This window comes from Eublepharis macularius, chromosome 4, assembly GCF_028583425.1.
Source record: "Eublepharis macularius isolate TG4126 chromosome 4, MPM_Emac_v1.0, whole genome shotgun sequence".
Lineage (NCBI taxonomy): Eukaryota > Metazoa > Chordata > Lepidosauria > Squamata > Eublepharidae > Eublepharis > Eublepharis macularius.
Window position 1 is genome coordinate 168,293,609 of NC_072793.1, and position 18,894 is coordinate 168,312,502.

At 45.5% G+C, this 18,894-nt stretch overlaps 1 protein-coding gene across 1 annotated transcript; it reads right to left on the reverse strand.

Moving 5' to 3' along the window:
• Positions 1 to 442: 442 nt before the first annotated feature.
• LOC129327172 (zinc finger protein 271-like) lies at positions 443 to 17,990 on the reverse strand. The gene is made up of 5 exons (XM_054975652.1): positions 17,885 to 17,990; positions 15,638 to 16,537; positions 14,322 to 14,445; positions 11,483 to 12,783; positions 443 to 1,798 (listed from the first exon to the last, which is right to left on the reverse strand). The coding sequence occupies exons 2-5, from the start codon at positions 16,391 to 16,393 to the stop codon at positions 1,022 to 1,024; spliced, it is 2,958 nt and encodes a 985-aa protein (XP_054831627.1). The 5' UTR covers positions 16,394 to 16,537; positions 17,885 to 17,990; the 3' UTR covers positions 443 to 1,021.
• Positions 17,991 to 18,894: the final 904 nt, after the last annotated feature.

Here is an 18,894-nt window from a genome sequence, read left to right on the forward strand (position 1 = left end):
AACGGGTGGCATCAAAAATTGCATGAGGAAGCGTGAATATCGCGCTGTTTTAAAGATTCGTGCAAACAGCCACGGACTGAAGCTGGGACCTTCTACATACCCAGAAGTCGCTCTACCACTAGACCCCTGTCCCTGCCACCCAGTATGCCATAGGTGATTTGCTCTTTGCATATAGCCCACAAGGGAAATGAGAGGCACAGGTGTAGCTGATTCTTTTCTTGAACTTGTATATGGTCCCTGTAGGAGGATGGGACCAGTTATGTTTTCAGAGAACTTCTCAGAGCCATAATGCCCGATTCTAGCACCAGATAGAAGACTGAAGACACACTTTAGAAAAAGAAATTACTGCAACAGTGAAAAAAAGTTATTAGAATAGCCAAGAACATGTGTCAAACCTCTACCTTAAAGTGAACATACAAAGCGGACATCGACTCAGTAAAAACCCCAGTCCACCAAGCTCCATATTGTCTACTTGGACTGGATCTGCAAGATCTCAGCAAAGACGGATCTTTTCATTGGAGCTAAGAGGACTGAACTGGGGACCTTCTGCAGGCAACGCTGGGCTTCTATTCTGAAGCCGCAGGCCTTGTGACATTTGTGTCAGGAGTAGGTACAGATAAACTTATCTGAATTAAGATGAGGATAGAAACATGAAGCTGTAGGAAACTGAGCTTTAAGAACTTTTTTTAAAAAGCCTTCTGTAGTGATGGTGTCAAATTTGGAGATCTTTGACTAAGCAAAAGGTCTAGGGGCATCTGATGCTAAAGCCTCGATGATATGGACAGGAATGCCTACATAATAATGGGATATATGTATGCATATGTTGTCAAGTTGCAACATGCGTTCCTCTGTAGAGCAACCCCCGTCTTCCTCGGTGGTCTCCCACCCAATTTTTGACCCGTATTAACTTCCAAGATCTGATGAGATTGGGCTATATCATTCTGTTCCACCACTAGGAATGTGATATAAATAAGGGGGGAAATTGAACTTTTGAAGCAGTTTTTTTCAATTATCAAAAGAGTTACACAACTTGGTTTGTGGGCTTGCTTTGCAAGTCAAGTTCCTGTATGCCATGAGGCAAAACCTTTTGCAAGGGTTCACACAGACTTTCTCGGGCATGGATCCTTTTGTGGCTGATGAGGCGCGAGTTTTGGCTGAAACCCTTCCCACAGAATGAGCACTCATAGGGTTTCTCTCCCGTGTGTGTCCTCTCATGCACAATGAGATTTGAGCTCCGGCTGAAACTCTTCCCGCAGCTAGCGCACCGGTAGGGTTTCTCTCCGGTGTGGGTCCGGGTGTGTGCCAGGAGATTGGAACTCTGACAGAAGCTTATCCCACAAACATTGCACTTGTATGGCTTTTCACCTGTGTGGGTCCGCTCGTGAGTAATGAGTTCAGAGCTCTCGATGAATCTTTTCCCACATTTGGCGCACTGATATGGTTTTTCGCCTGTGTGGATTTTCTGATGCCGAATCAGGAGTGAACGCAAACTGAAGGATTTCCGACACTCAGGGCACTGATAGGGTTTCTCTCCTGTGTGGATTCGCCGATGGCTGATAAGTTGTGAGCTACGTGAAAAGCTCTCTCCACAATCTAAGCACTTGTACGGTTTTTCTCCTGTGTGGGTCCGTTGGTGGTTTATAAGGTTCGAGCTACGGGTGAATCCTTTCCCACATTCTGAGCACCTGTATGGTTTCTCACCTGCATGGGTCCGCTGGTGACTAATAAGGTTTGAACTCCGGGAAAAGCTTTTTCCGCAGTCTGAGCAATTGTATATTTTCATGCTAAGACTCATTCCCTCAGGCACAGTAAAGTCAGAACACGAGTTCAAGATTTTTGTCCTCTCACTTTTGCAGTCTCTCTGATAAATAGCTGTTGTGCTGAAGACATCATTGGCACAGTTTCCTCCTCCACAAATGACCAACGTAGTCAGTCCCATTTCTTTGCGGGGTTCCTTTTGCTGGTCTAACTTATCTAAATTCTCCAGGGATTCCTCCTGGTTATAAACTTGAACAAGGTTCTCCTTGGCATCTCTCAGTGATGCCACCTGCCCTCTTCTTTTGAAGAGGAAATTCTTCTGATTTCTCTGCCCATCTGGAATTTAAAAAAGAGTAACCATGTGAAATATATATCATGTATTGGAGAGATGTGGAATTTCTCCCAAAGGACATTAAATCAAAGGTGAAATGTCATTATTATTTATTAAACAGAAGATCAACCTGGACTTAAATAGCAAACATTTAACACTTTCATTCTGGCACTACCAAACTGATCTGTTTCCTCTAACTTTCCCCTCCATTCCTGTGCCTCTGGACCAATTTTATGAGATTTGCTGAGCATTCCAACTTCTCAAAGAACAAAGCTATTGGAACATCTGCAGTGCAGATTCTTTGAGGGAAGGGAAAGTTGTCAGACTGGCTCATGTTAAAGGTTTGAAAGGCAGGAATAGCTTTGCAGAGCGGGCTGTGGGCTTTCTGCACAAGGAAATCAGAGAAAGTAGAGGAAAGATGTTTCGCAGCAAGGTGTCTGAAGAAGGGTACAGATTTGCACTGGAACCAACAGAGAAACAAAAATCCAAGAAAAGGCACCTTGCATGCAGAGGAGACCATAAATGGAAGCAAAATGCAGCTAGCAACACCAAGAGGTTCACTGGCTGCAAGTTTTGTATCTGCTGTGCAAAACCTTTGTCTTTCTGGTGTTTTATATACATAGCCTAATTAATATTTTCTAAAAATTAAAAATATACCATGTGTGCTTGGGATGTTTTGATAAATAAAGCTCAAGTTAAAGATAAGGCTTTTTCATGGTAGAGCACCTGCTTTGCAGGTAGAAGGTCCCAGGTTCAGTCCCCAGCCCCAGCCTCTCTAATTAAAGCATCTTAAGCAGCAGGTGGTGGAAAAGATCTCCCTCTTCCTGAGATCTTGGGTAGCAGCTGCCAGTTAGAGTACAGCAATCCTACGCCGGATGGTTCAACTTAATATGAGAACATTTCATAAGTGCCCATGTCTTTTCTGGATCAATAAAGGTTCTCTTAATCCAGTATTCTTCCCAGGAGTCACCAGAAGTTCTGAGAAGAAAATGGGCAAGGGGTCTAACAACCATCAACCTTCTGTCTAGTCCCAGAATAGCCAACCTGCAAGGCTGTGCTTTGACTAACAACTTTGTGCTAATTGCCCATTGTTGTTTCCAAGAGCTAATAAATGCACTATACGGAGTTAAACTGTATTTTTTTTTCTAAATATAAAAAAATCTGCACTTGGAACAGCTGAATTCTATGAACTGAGACAGGTTTCACTCATTTCCATTTCTCTGCTCCTTTTGGATTAACAGAGCAGACCTATCTAAGAGCCATTCTGTGACTACTGGAAAATTGGCTCAATTGCCTTCCTGTTTGTATTCTGAGAGCCCACTCAACATAGTCTCTAAGCTCAACTTTATTAGGAAGTTATTGAAAAAAACCCTAGATGCAATCAAAATGGACATCCCCAGGAAACAGAATTTTGTCCCGTGCCCAAGTTGCACACTGGTATGCTTACCCAACAAGCTGCCCGCCCTGTTACTCTCTTCCCTGGCCTCTTTGCCAAAATGCCTCTTCCAGATTTCAGAAAGTGTCCGTTCTGTGGTGGGCAAATTCACAGTCATCACTCCCAAGGGCCCAGGCACCTGCAAAGAACAGCAGTGATAAGGGTTCTCATTCAGTGCAGAGCGGTAAGGCTGAAAAGGGAAAAGATTCAGGCAAAGGCAGGATTCTGCACCCCATCCCCCCGCCCCTTGCACAGATCAGTTTTGGGCCAGCTCCAGAAAGTAGCCCACTACAAATCAATGAGATGAGAATCCTTTGGAGTGGGAAGGGCAGCTCCCACCAAGAGAACCAGGGTGTGGCTATGCAAATGAAAGGCGTGGCTATGCAGATGAGCGGTGTTGCGTTCTATGGGACACCGCAGCCAGGCTGCAAGTCGATGGGAAGGGGCCGTAGCTCAGTAGTTGGGCACCTGCTTCAATCCCTGGCATCTCCAATTTTTAAAAACGGATCAGGTGGTAGGTGATTTGAAAGACCTCTAGCTGAGCCCCTGGAGACCCACCACCAATCTGAGTACATGGTCTCATTCAGTATAAGGTATGTTCACGTGAATGCAGGCTTCGGTCTTCCCAAGGCTACTGGGGAACGGATGCCCTGGCAGTTCTCTCTGCACTTTTACACCATAGGTGCCTTCCCTCCCTGCACAGTCCCCCTTGTCATAATGGCAGCAGGGCAGCTCACAAACAATAGCCGCCTCTAAATATTTTCCAGAATTGTCACAGTGAGCCTGGTATGAGGAGAATGGCTGGAAGGAGTAATGGAGTAATAGGTCTCTCCACTGACACCTATGCAGGATGATCCTATTGTCCCCTCCCCACTACTGTTAACACCCTCCGTCTCACGCTCCAAGACAACAGGGCAATAGAGATGCGGCTAGGTGGCTAGAGATGCAGCACTGCTGACTAAGGCGCCACCCTCCGAAAAGATGGGGGAGGGAACAGAGCGGCCTGTCTAGGCAGCCAGCCACATGACTGTTGCTCTGAGTCGAGATCCAGCGTGGTGGAGTAGCCCAGACCTGGAGATTCAGGTTCAAAATTCTCACTCTGCCAGAAAGCTCAGCAGGTGGATTCTATAGCTTCTAATATACTTCACAGGGTTTTTGTGCAGATAACATGGAAAGGAAAACCAAGGAAGACTGGGATAAAAAAAGGGACAGAGATTTCCTAGTGAGGGAGACTAGATACAAAATAGGCGGCAAGGATGATGGGGGGGAAGCTCGACAAGAGAGGCATTGTGCTGGTGCCCCCCACCTCTGAAATTTCATACGCCTGTTGCCAAGCCAGTTTCTCATTTTTCTCTCTGTCATGCTCTAGCATAACCAAGATACAGGCCAGGACTATGAAGATGGCTGATGTTATTGATTCTCAGTGGCTCTGTTAAGGGTCTAAGGAACGGCGTAAGACAGTAAACCTGATTTCTCTAAGATCTGGTCACCCAGTCTTCCCTCTCCATCCCATAAACATAAATGGCTGCCCTTCACTCCCATCAGGAAAACAACTGAAGTGGGGAAGATATTCACAGTGGGGCACAAAACCCAGCCTTTGCCCCAATAGTCCCCCTGACCAACTCAACAGCTGGTTGCTAATACTGGACAAAATGCTCTCACCTCCAATTCCTGCCACTTGATCTCTTGGTGCCGTAACAGGAACTCCTCCACCAGGGCCACCGCTTGGGCGCACGTCTTTGGATGCCGTTCGCGGACCCAGCTCTGCATGTCCAGGGGCAGGACAGTCAGGAACTGCTCCAGGATCACTAACTCCAGCACCTGCTCTTCCATCGGAGTCTTGGGCTCCAACAAGCGATGGCACAGCTCCCGGAGTCTTTGGCAAACTTCTTGGGGCCCCTCCGACTTTGGGGAGTGCCTCGGCCGATCTTCCTCCTCCCCTTTTGTGCTAACGAATTCTTCTTTGGCCTTTCTGGAGGATCTCTGCTTGCTGATATCCACGTTGCTAGAGACTGGCTCCACTTCTCTGCTGACAGCTGGCCCAAGACGGGTCATCCAATCTCCTCTAGACCACCAATGGACATCAGCCACTTCCTCAACGGATGCAAGAAAGACCTTTGTGTCACTCCACGAGGGGCGCTCAGATGTCGGCGGGTCTTCAAATCTCAAGCGAAGGGAAGGTGTGACCTTCAGGAACGCCTGCCACTGCGCTTCCCAATGATTTGCCAATTCATCATCTGATTCCATTTTCACATGTGGTGACCACCTTACCACGTTCTCAGTGGTTGCAACATGGACAATTTGAGAGCCTTCTTCATTCTCTGGTCCATTTTCTTGTTCAGGATTCATGGAGTCCAGCTCCTTCATTTTCTTTCCTAGCAGCAGCTCCTTCTCAAGAGAGATTTGGCTTTCCAGAAATCTCTATTCTGATGCCATTTTCTTAGACGTAGACTTCCCAATTTTCCCCCTGCTCTCAAAACATCACTTCATCCAGCAAGCCACCCAGCTTCGAATCCAGATTTCATCAGCTTTGTACTAGGAATTGTCTAGGTTCAACAGGCTGAATGTCGAGTTTTCCCCACAGCCCTTCAGGATGGAAATAACCCAAGTAAGAGTTTGCAGCTCAGGTCCACTTTAATACCAATTCTATCTGTCAGCAAGAAACATATATATTTTTAATTGACAAAAAATCTTTTCATCTATAGTGTAAGATATCTGTGTGAACCTACACACAACAGTCATTGTGGTGTAGTGGTTAGAAAAGACCGGGGCAGGGGAGACCAAAGTTCAAACTCCCAGTAAATCACGGAGATCACTAGTCTATTGACTTTGATGGCTAAATGGAACCTCCAAATTCAGAGGCAGTATATCTCTGAAGGGGCAGCAGGGAGAGGATTTGGACTCTGGGCCTCTTTGAAAAATAGGATGCTGGACTACATAGAATCATAGAGTTGGAAGGGGCCATACAGACCATCTAGTCCAACCCCCTGCCCAGTGCAGGATCAGCCTAAAGCATCTCTGACAAGTATTCATCCATGTCCCTTGGCCTGATCCAGAGGGGCTTTTCTTATGTTCTTTGGGTGAGTTGCGCTACCTCATACACTACTGAGGACAAAATGGGGTGCAATGACACCATAAATGCAACCCTGATTGAAGGAAAGGCAAGATGTTAAAAATGTGATCATTCTTGATGGCCATTGTTAGAGACAGCCCCAGATCTTATCATAAGAACACAAAGTCACCTTTTAAGTCCCATAACACCATGCTGATAAAAAAGCAACTATATTTCCCTTTGTACTGAAAAGCCTTCTTGCTCTGTACGTTGCAAAATACCCTCTAATGGCCCCAGTAGTGTAGGGCTTACATTTGGGAGACCTGGTTTCAAATTCCATTGCCTGCCCCCCAGCAGTGCCATCCTAAGCAGTTACACCCTCCTAAGTTCACTGAAGTCAACAGGATTAGAAGGGTGTAATTCCCTTTAGGATGGCACTGTCAGCAACCTGGGGCTAGTCGCTCCCTCTCTGTCTCAGCCTCACTACCTTGCAGGATAAAAGGGAGGATAAAAAAGAGGAGAGGGTTTTATTAACTGAGCTGCTTAGAAGAAGAGGCGGGCACAATATTGTTCTATAATAATTGTGGATCACCCCTCATTACAATCCAATTTTTACATGGATACATGGATAATAATAACTGTGCTTATCTACCACTCTTCTAGACAGATCAGGGCCCCACTCACAGTGGTGAACAAAGTCAGTGTTGTTATTGTTGCCACAATACAGCTGGAGACCTGGGACTGAGAGGAGTGGCTTACCTGCAGAGCTCACCAGTCATAGGAGTCAAACCAGCAGAGTGCTGATTTGCAGTCCAACCACTTAACCACGGTGCTACAGCAGCTCTACATTAGTTCTACCAGATTAGAACGTTTGGTTCATGGAGCACGTGGGGATTAACTTGTAAATCAACACCCTGAAGGTCTAATAACATTTTTAAAAAACCGGTACGCATGCCTAGCAAACAAGATATGCAACTCACAAGGGCAGTCTATGCTGGTTAAGCCCGTGGGTTTCAATTGATAAATGAAGCACAGACTAGATACTCTGCATAGGATGGCAGAATAACTATTTTACATGCCCCCCCCCCCCGATAAATTGTATCAAGTAGCGCACATTTCCCCTTCTCTCTACATTTAACTGCCATTGACAAAGCGGGGGGTGGGGGGTCTCTTACCTCCATTTGAAATAGGAACTAAAGCCTTGATGGGGCATCTGAACTCCAAATGCCGTTCCCAGCTTGGGGAGGGAAGGGAAAGGGGACTGGACCGGAAGGAGTCTTTTAGCACCGTTTGCATTCCCAGAGCAAGAGACTATCTAGGAAGCACAATTCTCTCCAATTAACCCTTTCAGACTCTGTTATACCTTGACTTTGAAAACGGCCGGTTTTTGCTTTTCAGTCCCAGCCATCACCTGCTCAGTCTGGAGGATCAGGGGCAGAAGCTTCTGCGGAGCAGAGTCCCGTTTGATCACACTGAATTTTAAGCCATAATAGAGGCAGAAACTGTATGTTTAGAGAGAAATCTCAAATTTAACATTTAAGAAAGGGATTCTTCAAATAGAGGAAGATGATCTTCAAACGGGACTTGGTGTGCGTGATGGTGGGGAGTTGCATGCTTCCCAGTCACTAATGCTACCCAGTTTGGATTCTATTGATTCTGTTCCCAGAGCATCACCTAAAATTAACCTCCAGCTTTATTAACATAGAGGCTAATATGTTTTTCGTTTTCTCACTGCCTTACAAGAGAAACAAGTAAACTGGGTTTGTGAGACTTAAGTGAAAGGATAGATTCTGGGGAGGCAACCATAGATGAGGATAACTGCTGCATCTCTGTATGAGTCACTGGTTGGTATCCATTACGTTTTTACTCTTCCAAGGAGCTCAGGATCATATACACCATATACACTGCCCCTCCCATGTAGAAGCAATTGTCCTACATTGCTCCTATTTGCATTCCTCCCATCAACGTCCGCTATTAATTTTGCTTGGGTTCTGCACTGTGGGTGACTTAATCACTTAGCCACTCCTGAGGCAGAGAGGCAACTGAATTTTCCTACTTCTCAGCAAAGACTGCCCGTTGCATTTCTTTGGGAATTGCTGTTCTAGGTTTTCGTCTGTCCATTGTCTTCCTTGGGCACAGTTAACTCTATTGTGCCTGCTTTAGATGAGACGGTTAGTAATCTTTGAAGCAAAGAGGCTACAGAATCAGGTGTCTTCAAAGGTACCCACTGCTCTGCTCTGGACTTGTTTTTCTTTCAATGAGGAGGCTGCCCAGAACAGTGACTCACAGGAAACCCCTAAACAGACTCCTCCGTGGATAGCAAGTGTGATACCCAGCAGATCACTTAATGTAAGTGCAAAATGGTGGTGTTATTATTTAATAAACTCTGTGAATAAAAACTGCCACATAGCTTCCATAAAGAGTTGCGTTTTATTGGAATTTGCAAAGATGGAAGAAATAAAGACATGTTTTTCAGACTTTCAGGCAACCCTTTTTGCACTGACGAGGAAGCTTTGCTGCAGAGGATTCTGGGAAAGTTTCTGAGGGGCACACTACTAAAACTAGGCCTCAAAGCCTGCTCTACCACCTGGGACAATTGAACTGGCGATGCCAAGGATCGAACCTGGTACTTCCTACATATGAAGTAGGTCATCCACCACCAAGACTAGTTCTCAGGATAGTCTGGTGATATTCTTCCTGCTGAAGAAAACAAATTTGACTCTTGCATTCAGTGAGCCTTAAAAAAAATCCCTTGCAGCTACCTGTATTCAACATTTACTTGTTGCTGACAATGAAAACTAGGGAGACTTTTTTTTTAAGATTAGGGGTGGCAGCACTTTATCCTCTTTCCCACAGATTAGCAAAAGCAGAATATAATTGCTCAGAACTAAGCAACTCTAAAGCTATGGATGGTATTAAAAGAATGGGGGTGCCACAACATCTGATTGTTTTGATGTGCAACCTGTACTCTGGACAAGAGGCTACTGTTAGGACAGAATATGGGGAAGCAGAACGGTTTCCAGTTGGCAAGAGTATCAGACAAGGATGCATATTATCTCCCTACCTGTTCAATCTCTATGCAGAGCATATCATAAAGCTGGATTAGATCTAGAAGATGGAGTGAAAATTGGTGGAAAGAACATTAACAATCAGAGATATGCAGATGACACCACGTTACTAGGAGAAAATAATGAAGACTTGAAATGACTACTGGTGAAGGTTAAAGAAAACACCAAAGCAGGATTATAGCCGAACATCAAGACGACAAAAGTTATGACTACTGAGGAATTATACAATTTTAAAGTTGATGAAGAGGAAATTGTTTAAGATTTTCTATTCCTTGGCTCCATCATCAACCCAAAGGGACTGCAACTAAGAAATTAGAAGATGATTGAGACTTGGAGGAGCAGCCATGAAGGAATTAGAAAAGATCCTTAAGAATAAGGATGTCTTTCTGGGGACTAAGATCAAGATAATCTACACTACAGTATTCCCCATTACTATATATGTATGTGAAAGTTGGACAGTGAAGAAAGCTGACAGAAAGAAAATTGACTAATGTGAAATGTGGTGCAGGAGGAGAGTTTTACAGATACCACGGATGGCCAAAAAGATAAATAAGTGGGTTGAAGATCAAATCAAGCTTGAATTCTCCCTAGAAGTTAAAATGATGAGACTGAAGCTATCATTCTGGTCACATCATGAGAAGCCATCACTGGAAAAGACAATAATGCTAGGAAATGAGGAAGGCTCAAAATGAGATAGCTTGACTCAATAAAGGAGGCCACATCCTCCAGTTTGCAAGATCTGAGCACGCCTGTTAATGTTAGGATGTTAGGGAAGTCTTTCATTCATAGGGGCACCATAGGTCGGAAGAGACTTAATGGCACATATCACACATACAAGCAACTTAATACATATGGTTTCTCTAGGACAAACATTCAAAAGCTTGTGTTGGTGAAGATTTGCTCAACTTTGGCAAGTAATTTCAATGCCTTGTTTTAAAAAGCACAATGTTCCTATTCAGCGGTATAGATTCCAGGGAAGTATGCAGGAAGGGGGGGGCATAGAAGGTGGTAGCGGATACAGAAAGCACTTCCTGAGACTTCCTTTAAAAAAGGTCGTAGGCCTTATGGTTGCAAATATATGCTTAAAAGCACAGAAGCTGGAGAGGTGGTTGTGTAGGACTTAACAGGCGCTTAGGAGTAGGGTTCAGTGTCTTTGCCCCACCTAAGACCAGGAAAACCGAAATAAGTTAAGCATATGTGAGTCAATCTGCATGATTTATACAGAGCCCAATACAAATTAATTACAGCCCTGTGCATGAGGTTGGGTACGCATCCATTTGCTCCAGCAAATGATGGTCTAAGGCCACAGCAATTCCACAGACGTGTGTGTAAGAAGTCCTGCTGGACAAAATGAGAGAAAACATGTACAGGGTTGGATTGAAACAGACATGTACATACACAAAGGTGATGTACAGGGAAAGAGAAAACCAAGTTGAGGAACCCAGATCTGAAGGAGAGCATGATGCAAACTCCCCAGCTACAGGGCCAAAACATACCATGAATCAATTTATCTGAAGAAATATTTGAAAGGGACCCTTTATGCAGATCACACCAAATCCTTCAAGCCACAAGAAACAGATGGTTTTTCAGAATGCATTCTTGTACTCAGCAGCTCATGTGTGCCAGCCATTGATCAAAGTTTCTCTTTATCAACGCCTGTTCCCACATCAAAAGATCTATCATTTATGTCTGGTTGGAAAAAGCTTTCTCTGAGCCCCAAGAAACATAAGTCGAATATTTCATAGCCTCTGCATGTACTGTTTATAACCCACAAAGCAGAACTTAACAGTCTTGCTCTCTCCCTCAGTTTCCCCCACCTCCATTTATGGTTTTTCCACCAAGTGGGTCCTCTCATGTTTCGTAAGCTTTGACCTCTGACTATAACTCTTCCCACAAGCCAAGCACTGGTAAGGTTTCTCTCCCGTGTGAGTCCTCATGTGTAATGTTAGCCCCGAGCTCTGACTGAAGCCCTTCCCGCAGGCTGGACATGGATAAGGCCTCTCGCCCGTGTGGGTCCGCTCATGCTTAATAAGACCTGAGTGGTGCCGGAAGCTTCGCCCACAGATGGAACACTTGTATGGTTTCTCACCCGTGTGGGTCCTCTCGTGCGCAATAAGGGTGGAGTTGTGTCCGAAGGACCTCCCACATTCGGAACAGGTGTATGGTTTCTCACCGGTGTGGGTGATTTCATGCCTCACAAGGTCCGAGCTGCGAAGAAAGCTTTTCCCACAGTCAGAGCACCGGAAAGGCTTCACTCCTGTGTGGGTCCTCTCATGCAGGATGAGGTTGGATCTCTGGCTGAAGCTTTTCCCACAATCTGTGCATTTGTATGGCCTCTCCCCTGTGTGGATTCTCTTGTGAAACCGAAGGCCTGAGCTTTTACTAAAACTCTTGCCACAGGTGGGGCATTTATATGGCTTCTCCACTGTGTGCTCAGAGGTTGGGGGGTTGCTGCTCTGATGTGATATTTTCTCACACTCAAAGGGCGTACACACCTCCTCCCCAGTGTGGGTTCTCTCATGTTTCATAAGGCTCGAATACAAGCGGAAGCTCTCCCCACAAGTTACACAGGCATAAAGTTTCTCTTCCAGGTGCGGTTTTTCACGCTTGATAAGGCCCAAACCCTCAGCAGGGTTTTCCCCACAATCAGAGCATTCATACGGCTCCTCCCCCAGATGGTTCTGGTCTCCTCCATCCACGTTCAAGTTGTGAGGGAAGTTTTTTCCACAATTCAGGCAACTTCTCTGCTTCTTCTTCTGGTGCCGAACAAGGTCAGGTCTTTTACTGGCCATTTCTGTAGAGTCCGAGTGCTTGTGAGGTTTACCCTCAGCATCGATTAAGAAATCCGAGCCCTCGTCAAAATCGGTCACATCGTAGATTTCCGAACTCTCAAATGTGGACCTGGCTGGGGCATCGTTGGGTTCTCCTCTGCCTCCTTCTGAAACAGGCAGGGTTGTCTTTTTTATTGGGTTGTTTCCTGGCTTCCTTTTTGCACCGTGCCATTTCTCTGTGGCTTGACCTGGATTCTGATGCTGGGAAATGTTTTTTGCTTTCCCGAGAACCACTCCACACAATTCCACTTGCTTTGGATTTCCCTGTGAAAAAATCTCACCATTTTCAGTCAATCCTTTATCATCACCTGTTGAACAGGGGAAGGAAAAGGCTGCATTAGTCATGAATGATCACACACCATTTCCATCTAAAAGGCAAACACTCGCTCTTAAAAAATATTGTTACTTAAAATATTTATACTCCACCTTTCAACTACAGCTGTTAAGGAGCATGCTAGTCAGACATACTGAAGGAAGAAGTTTCACAAAGCACCACTGCAGAGAAAGGCTCTGATTCCAAAAACAACCTATCTATAGCAGCCAAGATGGCCTCTGGCTACTGCCATTACTATATCTAATAATAAAGTGGGTGACCCGTGCTAATAAGAAAAGCAACACATTGCGATCACCCAGGAAAGCTTGAGTTTTCATACACTCTGGAGATTCCCCAGGTATTAAAAAAAAAACTGGCTTTGTAAATAAAGTGAGGAGTGGGGAGACATTAGATGGCCCAAACCTCTTAGAGCTCAGTGAAGGAAAGCTGCTGAAGGTGGGGAGATGGAGCAGAGGTCCATCAGTGGCTATTAGCCACAAGGTATAGATGGAACTCTCTGTCTAGGGCAGAGATGCTCTGTATTCTTGGTGTTTGGGGGGGGGCAATCAGTGGGAGGGCTTCTAGTGTCTCTTCTCCACTGGCAGACCTCCTGATGACACCTGGTTTTTTGGCCACTGTGTGACACAGAGTGTTGGACTGGATGGGCCATTGGCCTGATCCAACATGGCTTCTCTTATGCTCTTATGTTCTTATGAGATCAGATAGAGTTGTCTGTATACTTGGTTACTCCCTGCACAGCCTTGAAAGTTGCTGTACTTTCAGCAAAAAAAGGGTTTCAAAAAGAGGCTGCAGCATTAAGTTGTCAAGCGGAAATGCACAAAGCTTGGGCTCAAAAGAGATTAAGGGTGGCTTAGCTCACTACTGGAAGCAGATCAAGATACGTAGCCGTGTTAGTCTGTCTGTAGCAGTAGAAAAGAGCAAGAGTCCAGTGGCACCTATAAGACTACTACTACTACTACTAATAATAAAAACAACAACAACATTTGATTTATATACCGCCTTTCAGGATGACTTAACACCCACTCAGAGCGGTTTACAAAGTATGTCATTATTATCCCCACAACAATACACCCTGTAAGGTGGGTAGGGCTGAGAGAGCTCCAGAGAGCTGTGACTAGCCCAAGGTCACCCAGCTAGCGTCAAGTGGAGGAGTGGGGAATCAAACCCGGCTCTCCAGATTAGAGTCCCGCGCTCTTAACCACTACACCAAACAGCTCAGAAGTGACTTGTGGCTCACCAAAGCTCATACCCTACCACATATTTTGTTAGTCTTCTAGGTGCTGCTGGACTCTTGCTCTTTTCTACCGGAAGCTGTCATCCTTCTCATGAGATGTGTATTGTATTCCCCTTGCTCTGCTAGGTTCATCTCACACTCACTCCAATTAAGTAGAAGGCAGGCCAATCACAAAACCGTTGCCATGGGGAGCAAAGGCAAACTATAAATAACATAAATAAATAAAATAAACCACAAAACCAAAAAAAATACAAACGCCAAGATTTTACCCAATTTACCATGCAAGGTTGTGTTTTCACTGAAACTGTCTTCCTTGGGCCCTCTGTTAAGCAGAATATGTCTGGAATCCCTCTGCTTGCCCTTCAGGTGTCTTGCCACTCCTTCCTCAAACGGCTGTGGGTTCTGAAACAGGGCAAGAAACAGGGCCAAGAAAGTGACAGCGAGAGGCAAGAAAGCAGCAGGGTGCACTGGTTGCTCTAAGACCTGGGCCCGGGTTCAAAGCCCTCACCCATAAAGCTCAATGGGTGATCTTGAAGCAGTCACTTTCTCTCAGCTGACACTACCACACAGGGATGTTGTGAGGATAAAAACAGAAGAGGGGGGGGATAACATTTGCCACCCTGAGTTCCTTGGAGGAAGAATAGGAAAAAATGTGACGGGCAGGCTCAGGTTTCTAACCCTCTCTCCCTTATCCTCCCCTCCATCAGTTCAATCCCACCAGCAGCATGTTAACCAACAGAGCAGGAGTCAAGATAACATTTTGCTGTCATTCTCATGATTAAATCAATGTATCAGTGCTGAACAATGACCTCAGGGCGTGGATTTAAAAAGGTGCACAATGGGACCATGTCCAGATAGCGAGTTTTTTTTATGGGCAAAGCTCCAGGTTTGCAAAGAAATGTGAACTATAACACACACACACACATGGAGGATTTGAAACCCCTACAATCACAGATGTCACGTCTGCTTGTTTAAGGGAAAAAATGCCACCAAGATCTCATGAGACTACATGGTGAGCTCTTGGCAGGAAGGTTGCCAATCTCCAGATGTAGCCTGATGATCTGGCATTACAGATGATCTCCAGGTTGCAGAGGTCAGTTCAACTGGACAGAAGCAAAAAGGGTAAAAGGGGAATGCTGACAATGGAAGAGGGGAACATTGAAACGTGGGCGGCTAGGTGAATGAGTGAGGGGAGCAGAGGCGGAGAAACAGAAATAAGCAGATGGGTGGGTGGGTGGCCAGGAGAAAAGGAAAGGAGAGGGAATCTGAATAAAGGGACCAGAAAAGGATAGGGAAAAGGATGGAACAAAGGAAAGAGGAGGGGCTACAGACACTGCCAAGGGAGGCGCGGTTTCCTCCCACACAGCCCTCTTGACTGCCATATCTAGCAAGACAAAGGAGAGTCGCAGGCAACAGCGCGACATCCCTCTCCCAGTCTCCCCTCTGGAGTCACCCCTGTGCAACTTGCGCACTTTGCTCGGTTCGATGGAGAATTTCAACCCCGCTACATTTCCCCCCAGCGCCGAATAATCCCCAGCCTGCTTGTATCTCTGCTCCCCTCCCTTGCAGCACTGAGAACTCTCCACGTCCTCACCTGCTCTTCCTGCCCCTCATCTTCCTGCTGCTGCAGCAGCAGGAACTCCTCGGCCAGGGCCACTGCCTGGGCGCAAGTCTCTGGTCCGCCTTCCCGGACCCAGCGCTGCATTTCCGGCGGCAGGACAGTCAGGAACTGCTCCAGGATCACCAGCTCCAGGATCTGCTCTTTGGTCCGCCTCTCTGGCTTCAGCCACTGGTAGCAAAATTCCCGGAGCTGGGCACACGTTTCTCGGGGGCCCTCAGCCTCCTCGTAGCAGAAGTGCCGGAAGCGCTGGCGTTGCCACTCCCGACAGCTGGCCTCTCCTCGCAAGATGGCTGCTTTCATTTTCCCAAAGCTCTCCCTGATGTCAAGGCTGTGAAGGGCCTCCTCGGCATCCCCAAGGACAGGGACCAAGCGAGTTACCCACTGGCTGGCCTCATCGGCTCCCTCAAAATGGGCCAGAAAGGCCTTGATATCCTCCCACGGCGTGGTGGGCTCCATCGACTGTGGGTTGCTCCAGGAGGCCTGTTTCCCCTTTGTGGACTCCAGGGGTTCCTTGCTTGGGCACACTTCTTCCTCTGGCTCCTCTTTAACATGCAGAGCTGCCCCCCGTTTCTGTAATTTCCTTCCAGAATGAATGGCTCGAGGAGGCACTTTTCTCTCTCTCTCTAAACACTGCATCTGCTTGTGGTCCTCTTCATCCATTTTCTCTCCTCGATCTTCCTCCTGATCCAGGGTGGCCTGTCCTCCCACAATTCTTTGCTCATCTGCCATTTTATTTCCCAGGCTAAGGAATGGCTGAGCAGCAGCTCAAGCCCACCTCTGCTCGTGCTCTCCTTAGCAGAGAAATGACCGTTTTGGCTTTTCTTCTGTTCCTGATCTTGGAACCCGTGGAGTTCTGTCAGGGATACTTTTATCCTTGGGGGAAACACAGAAAAAACTGATTATGAATTAAACTTTGATTCAACAATGGTACTATTTGGCTACATACAAAAGGGAGAGATGTATTTTCATAGAAATGTAATTTTAAGCTGCCCTCTTCCAAGTTATGGTGGTGGTGGAAAGTACCATCAAGTCATAGCTGATTTATGGCAATCCCTGCTGGGATTTTCAAGGCAAGAGATAAATAGAAGTGGTTTGCATTGCCTCCCTTTGCAACCCTTCTTCATTGGAGGACTTTCATCCAATTACTAACCAGGGCCAACCCTACTTAGCTTCCAAGATCTGATATGATCAGGCTTGGGGGCTATCCAGATCAGGGCCCCCAAAGTTATACCATGATTAAAAAATCCAGAACCTCTATCTGATCATTATTGGATTCAGAAAATTTGGGGGCATTTAATTCTTCAGAAACTGTAATGACAAGGAAGAACCCAATGAGGGAAACATAGGACTGATTAGTTTATGGAAAGGCGGTTGCTAATATTTTTTTTTAAAAAGAAGACATTATGTTATGCAAAAACCAAATAATAAGCAATAGTAGTCCTTTCTAGATGTTAAAGCCACATGTACCAGGAGCCCACCAGGTAAAAAGGTCTTTTAAATTTATGTAAGGGTACTGTAACACATTATATACCCATTATATTAGCACCTTTCCTCCATTTAAAAAGAAACTGATCCAGTTTACTAGCAGACACACACACACAGCAAACTATTCCAAAGTCCATAGATTGTTGAGTAAGCTTTCCAACTGTTTGGCCAGCCCCTATTGGCTATGCCTTACAGCAGCTCAACTCAACTATTAGCAAGTGACAACCCTGATCTCGGTGCCCTAGTTTAAAAAGCACACTGGCAAAAGTTGCAATAAAAAATTGGCAACACCCATCTGCAAGAGGAAGGGATACATTTTCAGCAATTTAGAACGGTGGGGAGGGTCAGCAGGGTAATCCTCAACAGACCTTTCTAAATCCTTTGAAATCTATCATCGTGTGATCTTGAATAACTCTGCACTGGATTGCACGGTCTTGGTGAGAGAAGGTACCAATGTTCAAAAGCTCACCAGGGTAGCCATATTTCCAAAAGGGTGCAGGCCGTGTGCTAGGCGCTGTACAGAACACAACAATCTCACTCAAGATCACAAAAGCCACATAAGCAAAGGGAGATGGTAGGAATAAACCAGGTTCATCTTCTACTAGATCAATGCCCCTCATTTCCTGTCTCTGGATTTAGGATGGAGCTGTGTGGATAGTGTGTGTGTGGGGGGGGATATTCTCCTTTCTCGTAGCCGTTCCCTCTTTCCCACCCGCAAGGGCCCTTCCAACTCACCTCCACTTGAAACCTGCAGAAACTATGAAAGGGGGCGGGGGGGAGAAGAAAAGAAACTTTTTGCAGATTTCCCAACCTCTGCAATAATCGAGGCTGGGAAAATTCAAAAGGCAGATTCCCTCCTGGGGAAGGTGGAGCCGGAAAAGGATTGGAGTTCTCATTCCTCCTTTGAAATTTCCGGGCCTCTCTGGCAAGCAGACTCTATTGAGTTAACTCGTTGAAGGGTCTAACCCTTGCATTTCCTCTCCTGAAAAAAACTGAGAGAATACTCAAAAAGAGTCCAGTAGCACCTTTAAGACTAACCAATTTTATTTTATTGTAGCATAAGCTTTCGAGAATCAAGTTCTCTTCATCAGATGCCTGATCCGAACTGGTTCGACCAGTTCGGATCAGGCATCTGATGAAGAGAACTTGATTCTCGAAAGCTTATGCTACAATAAAATAAAATTGGTTAGTCTTAAAGGTGCTACTGGACTCTTTTTGATTTTGCTACTACAGACTAACACGGCTAACTCCTCTGGATCTATGAGAGAATACTGGAATTTAATTTTGGAGGGACACTGTCTTCAGCAAAAACTGGCGACGAGATAAAAGCTGGAAGGGCATTAAACAAATAGTGATAGGGAAAAAAAAACAGTGGGATGTGTTAAAGACAATGGAGAACTATATTTTAAAAATGAAACATCACACTTTTATTAACCCTTTCCCAGCCCAAATGCTCCTGGAACACCACAGACAAGCCGAAATAGGTACTAAATACTAGTCCCACAAAAAACAGCGGGAAGCATTGAAAACACAGAAGAACATTATTTTAGAAATGAAAACATCGATGGAAATAGCATGCTTTTATTAACCCCTTCCAAAGCAGTATGCTCCTGGAATCCCACGGAATGGGCCAGAACGTGCATTAAATAAATAGTAGTGCCACACACACACACACAAAAAAAAACCACACAGTGGGAAGCATTAAAGGCACTGGAGAACAATATATTAGAAATGAAAAGATGGAA

Coding starts and splice junctions, on each gene's coding strand:
- LOC129327172 (XM_054975652.1), bottom strand. CDS start 16,393: ATGGCAGATGAGCAAAGAATTGTGGGAGGACAGGCCACCCTGGATCAG. Junction 14,446..15,637: donor ATGAGGGGCAGGAAGAGCAG/GTGAGGACGTGG, acceptor GCCCTGTTTCAG/AACCCACAGCCGTTTGAGGA. Junction 12,784..14,321: donor TGAAAACACAACCTTGCATG/GTAAATTGGGTA, acceptor CCTGTTCAACAG/GTGATGATAAAGGATTGACT.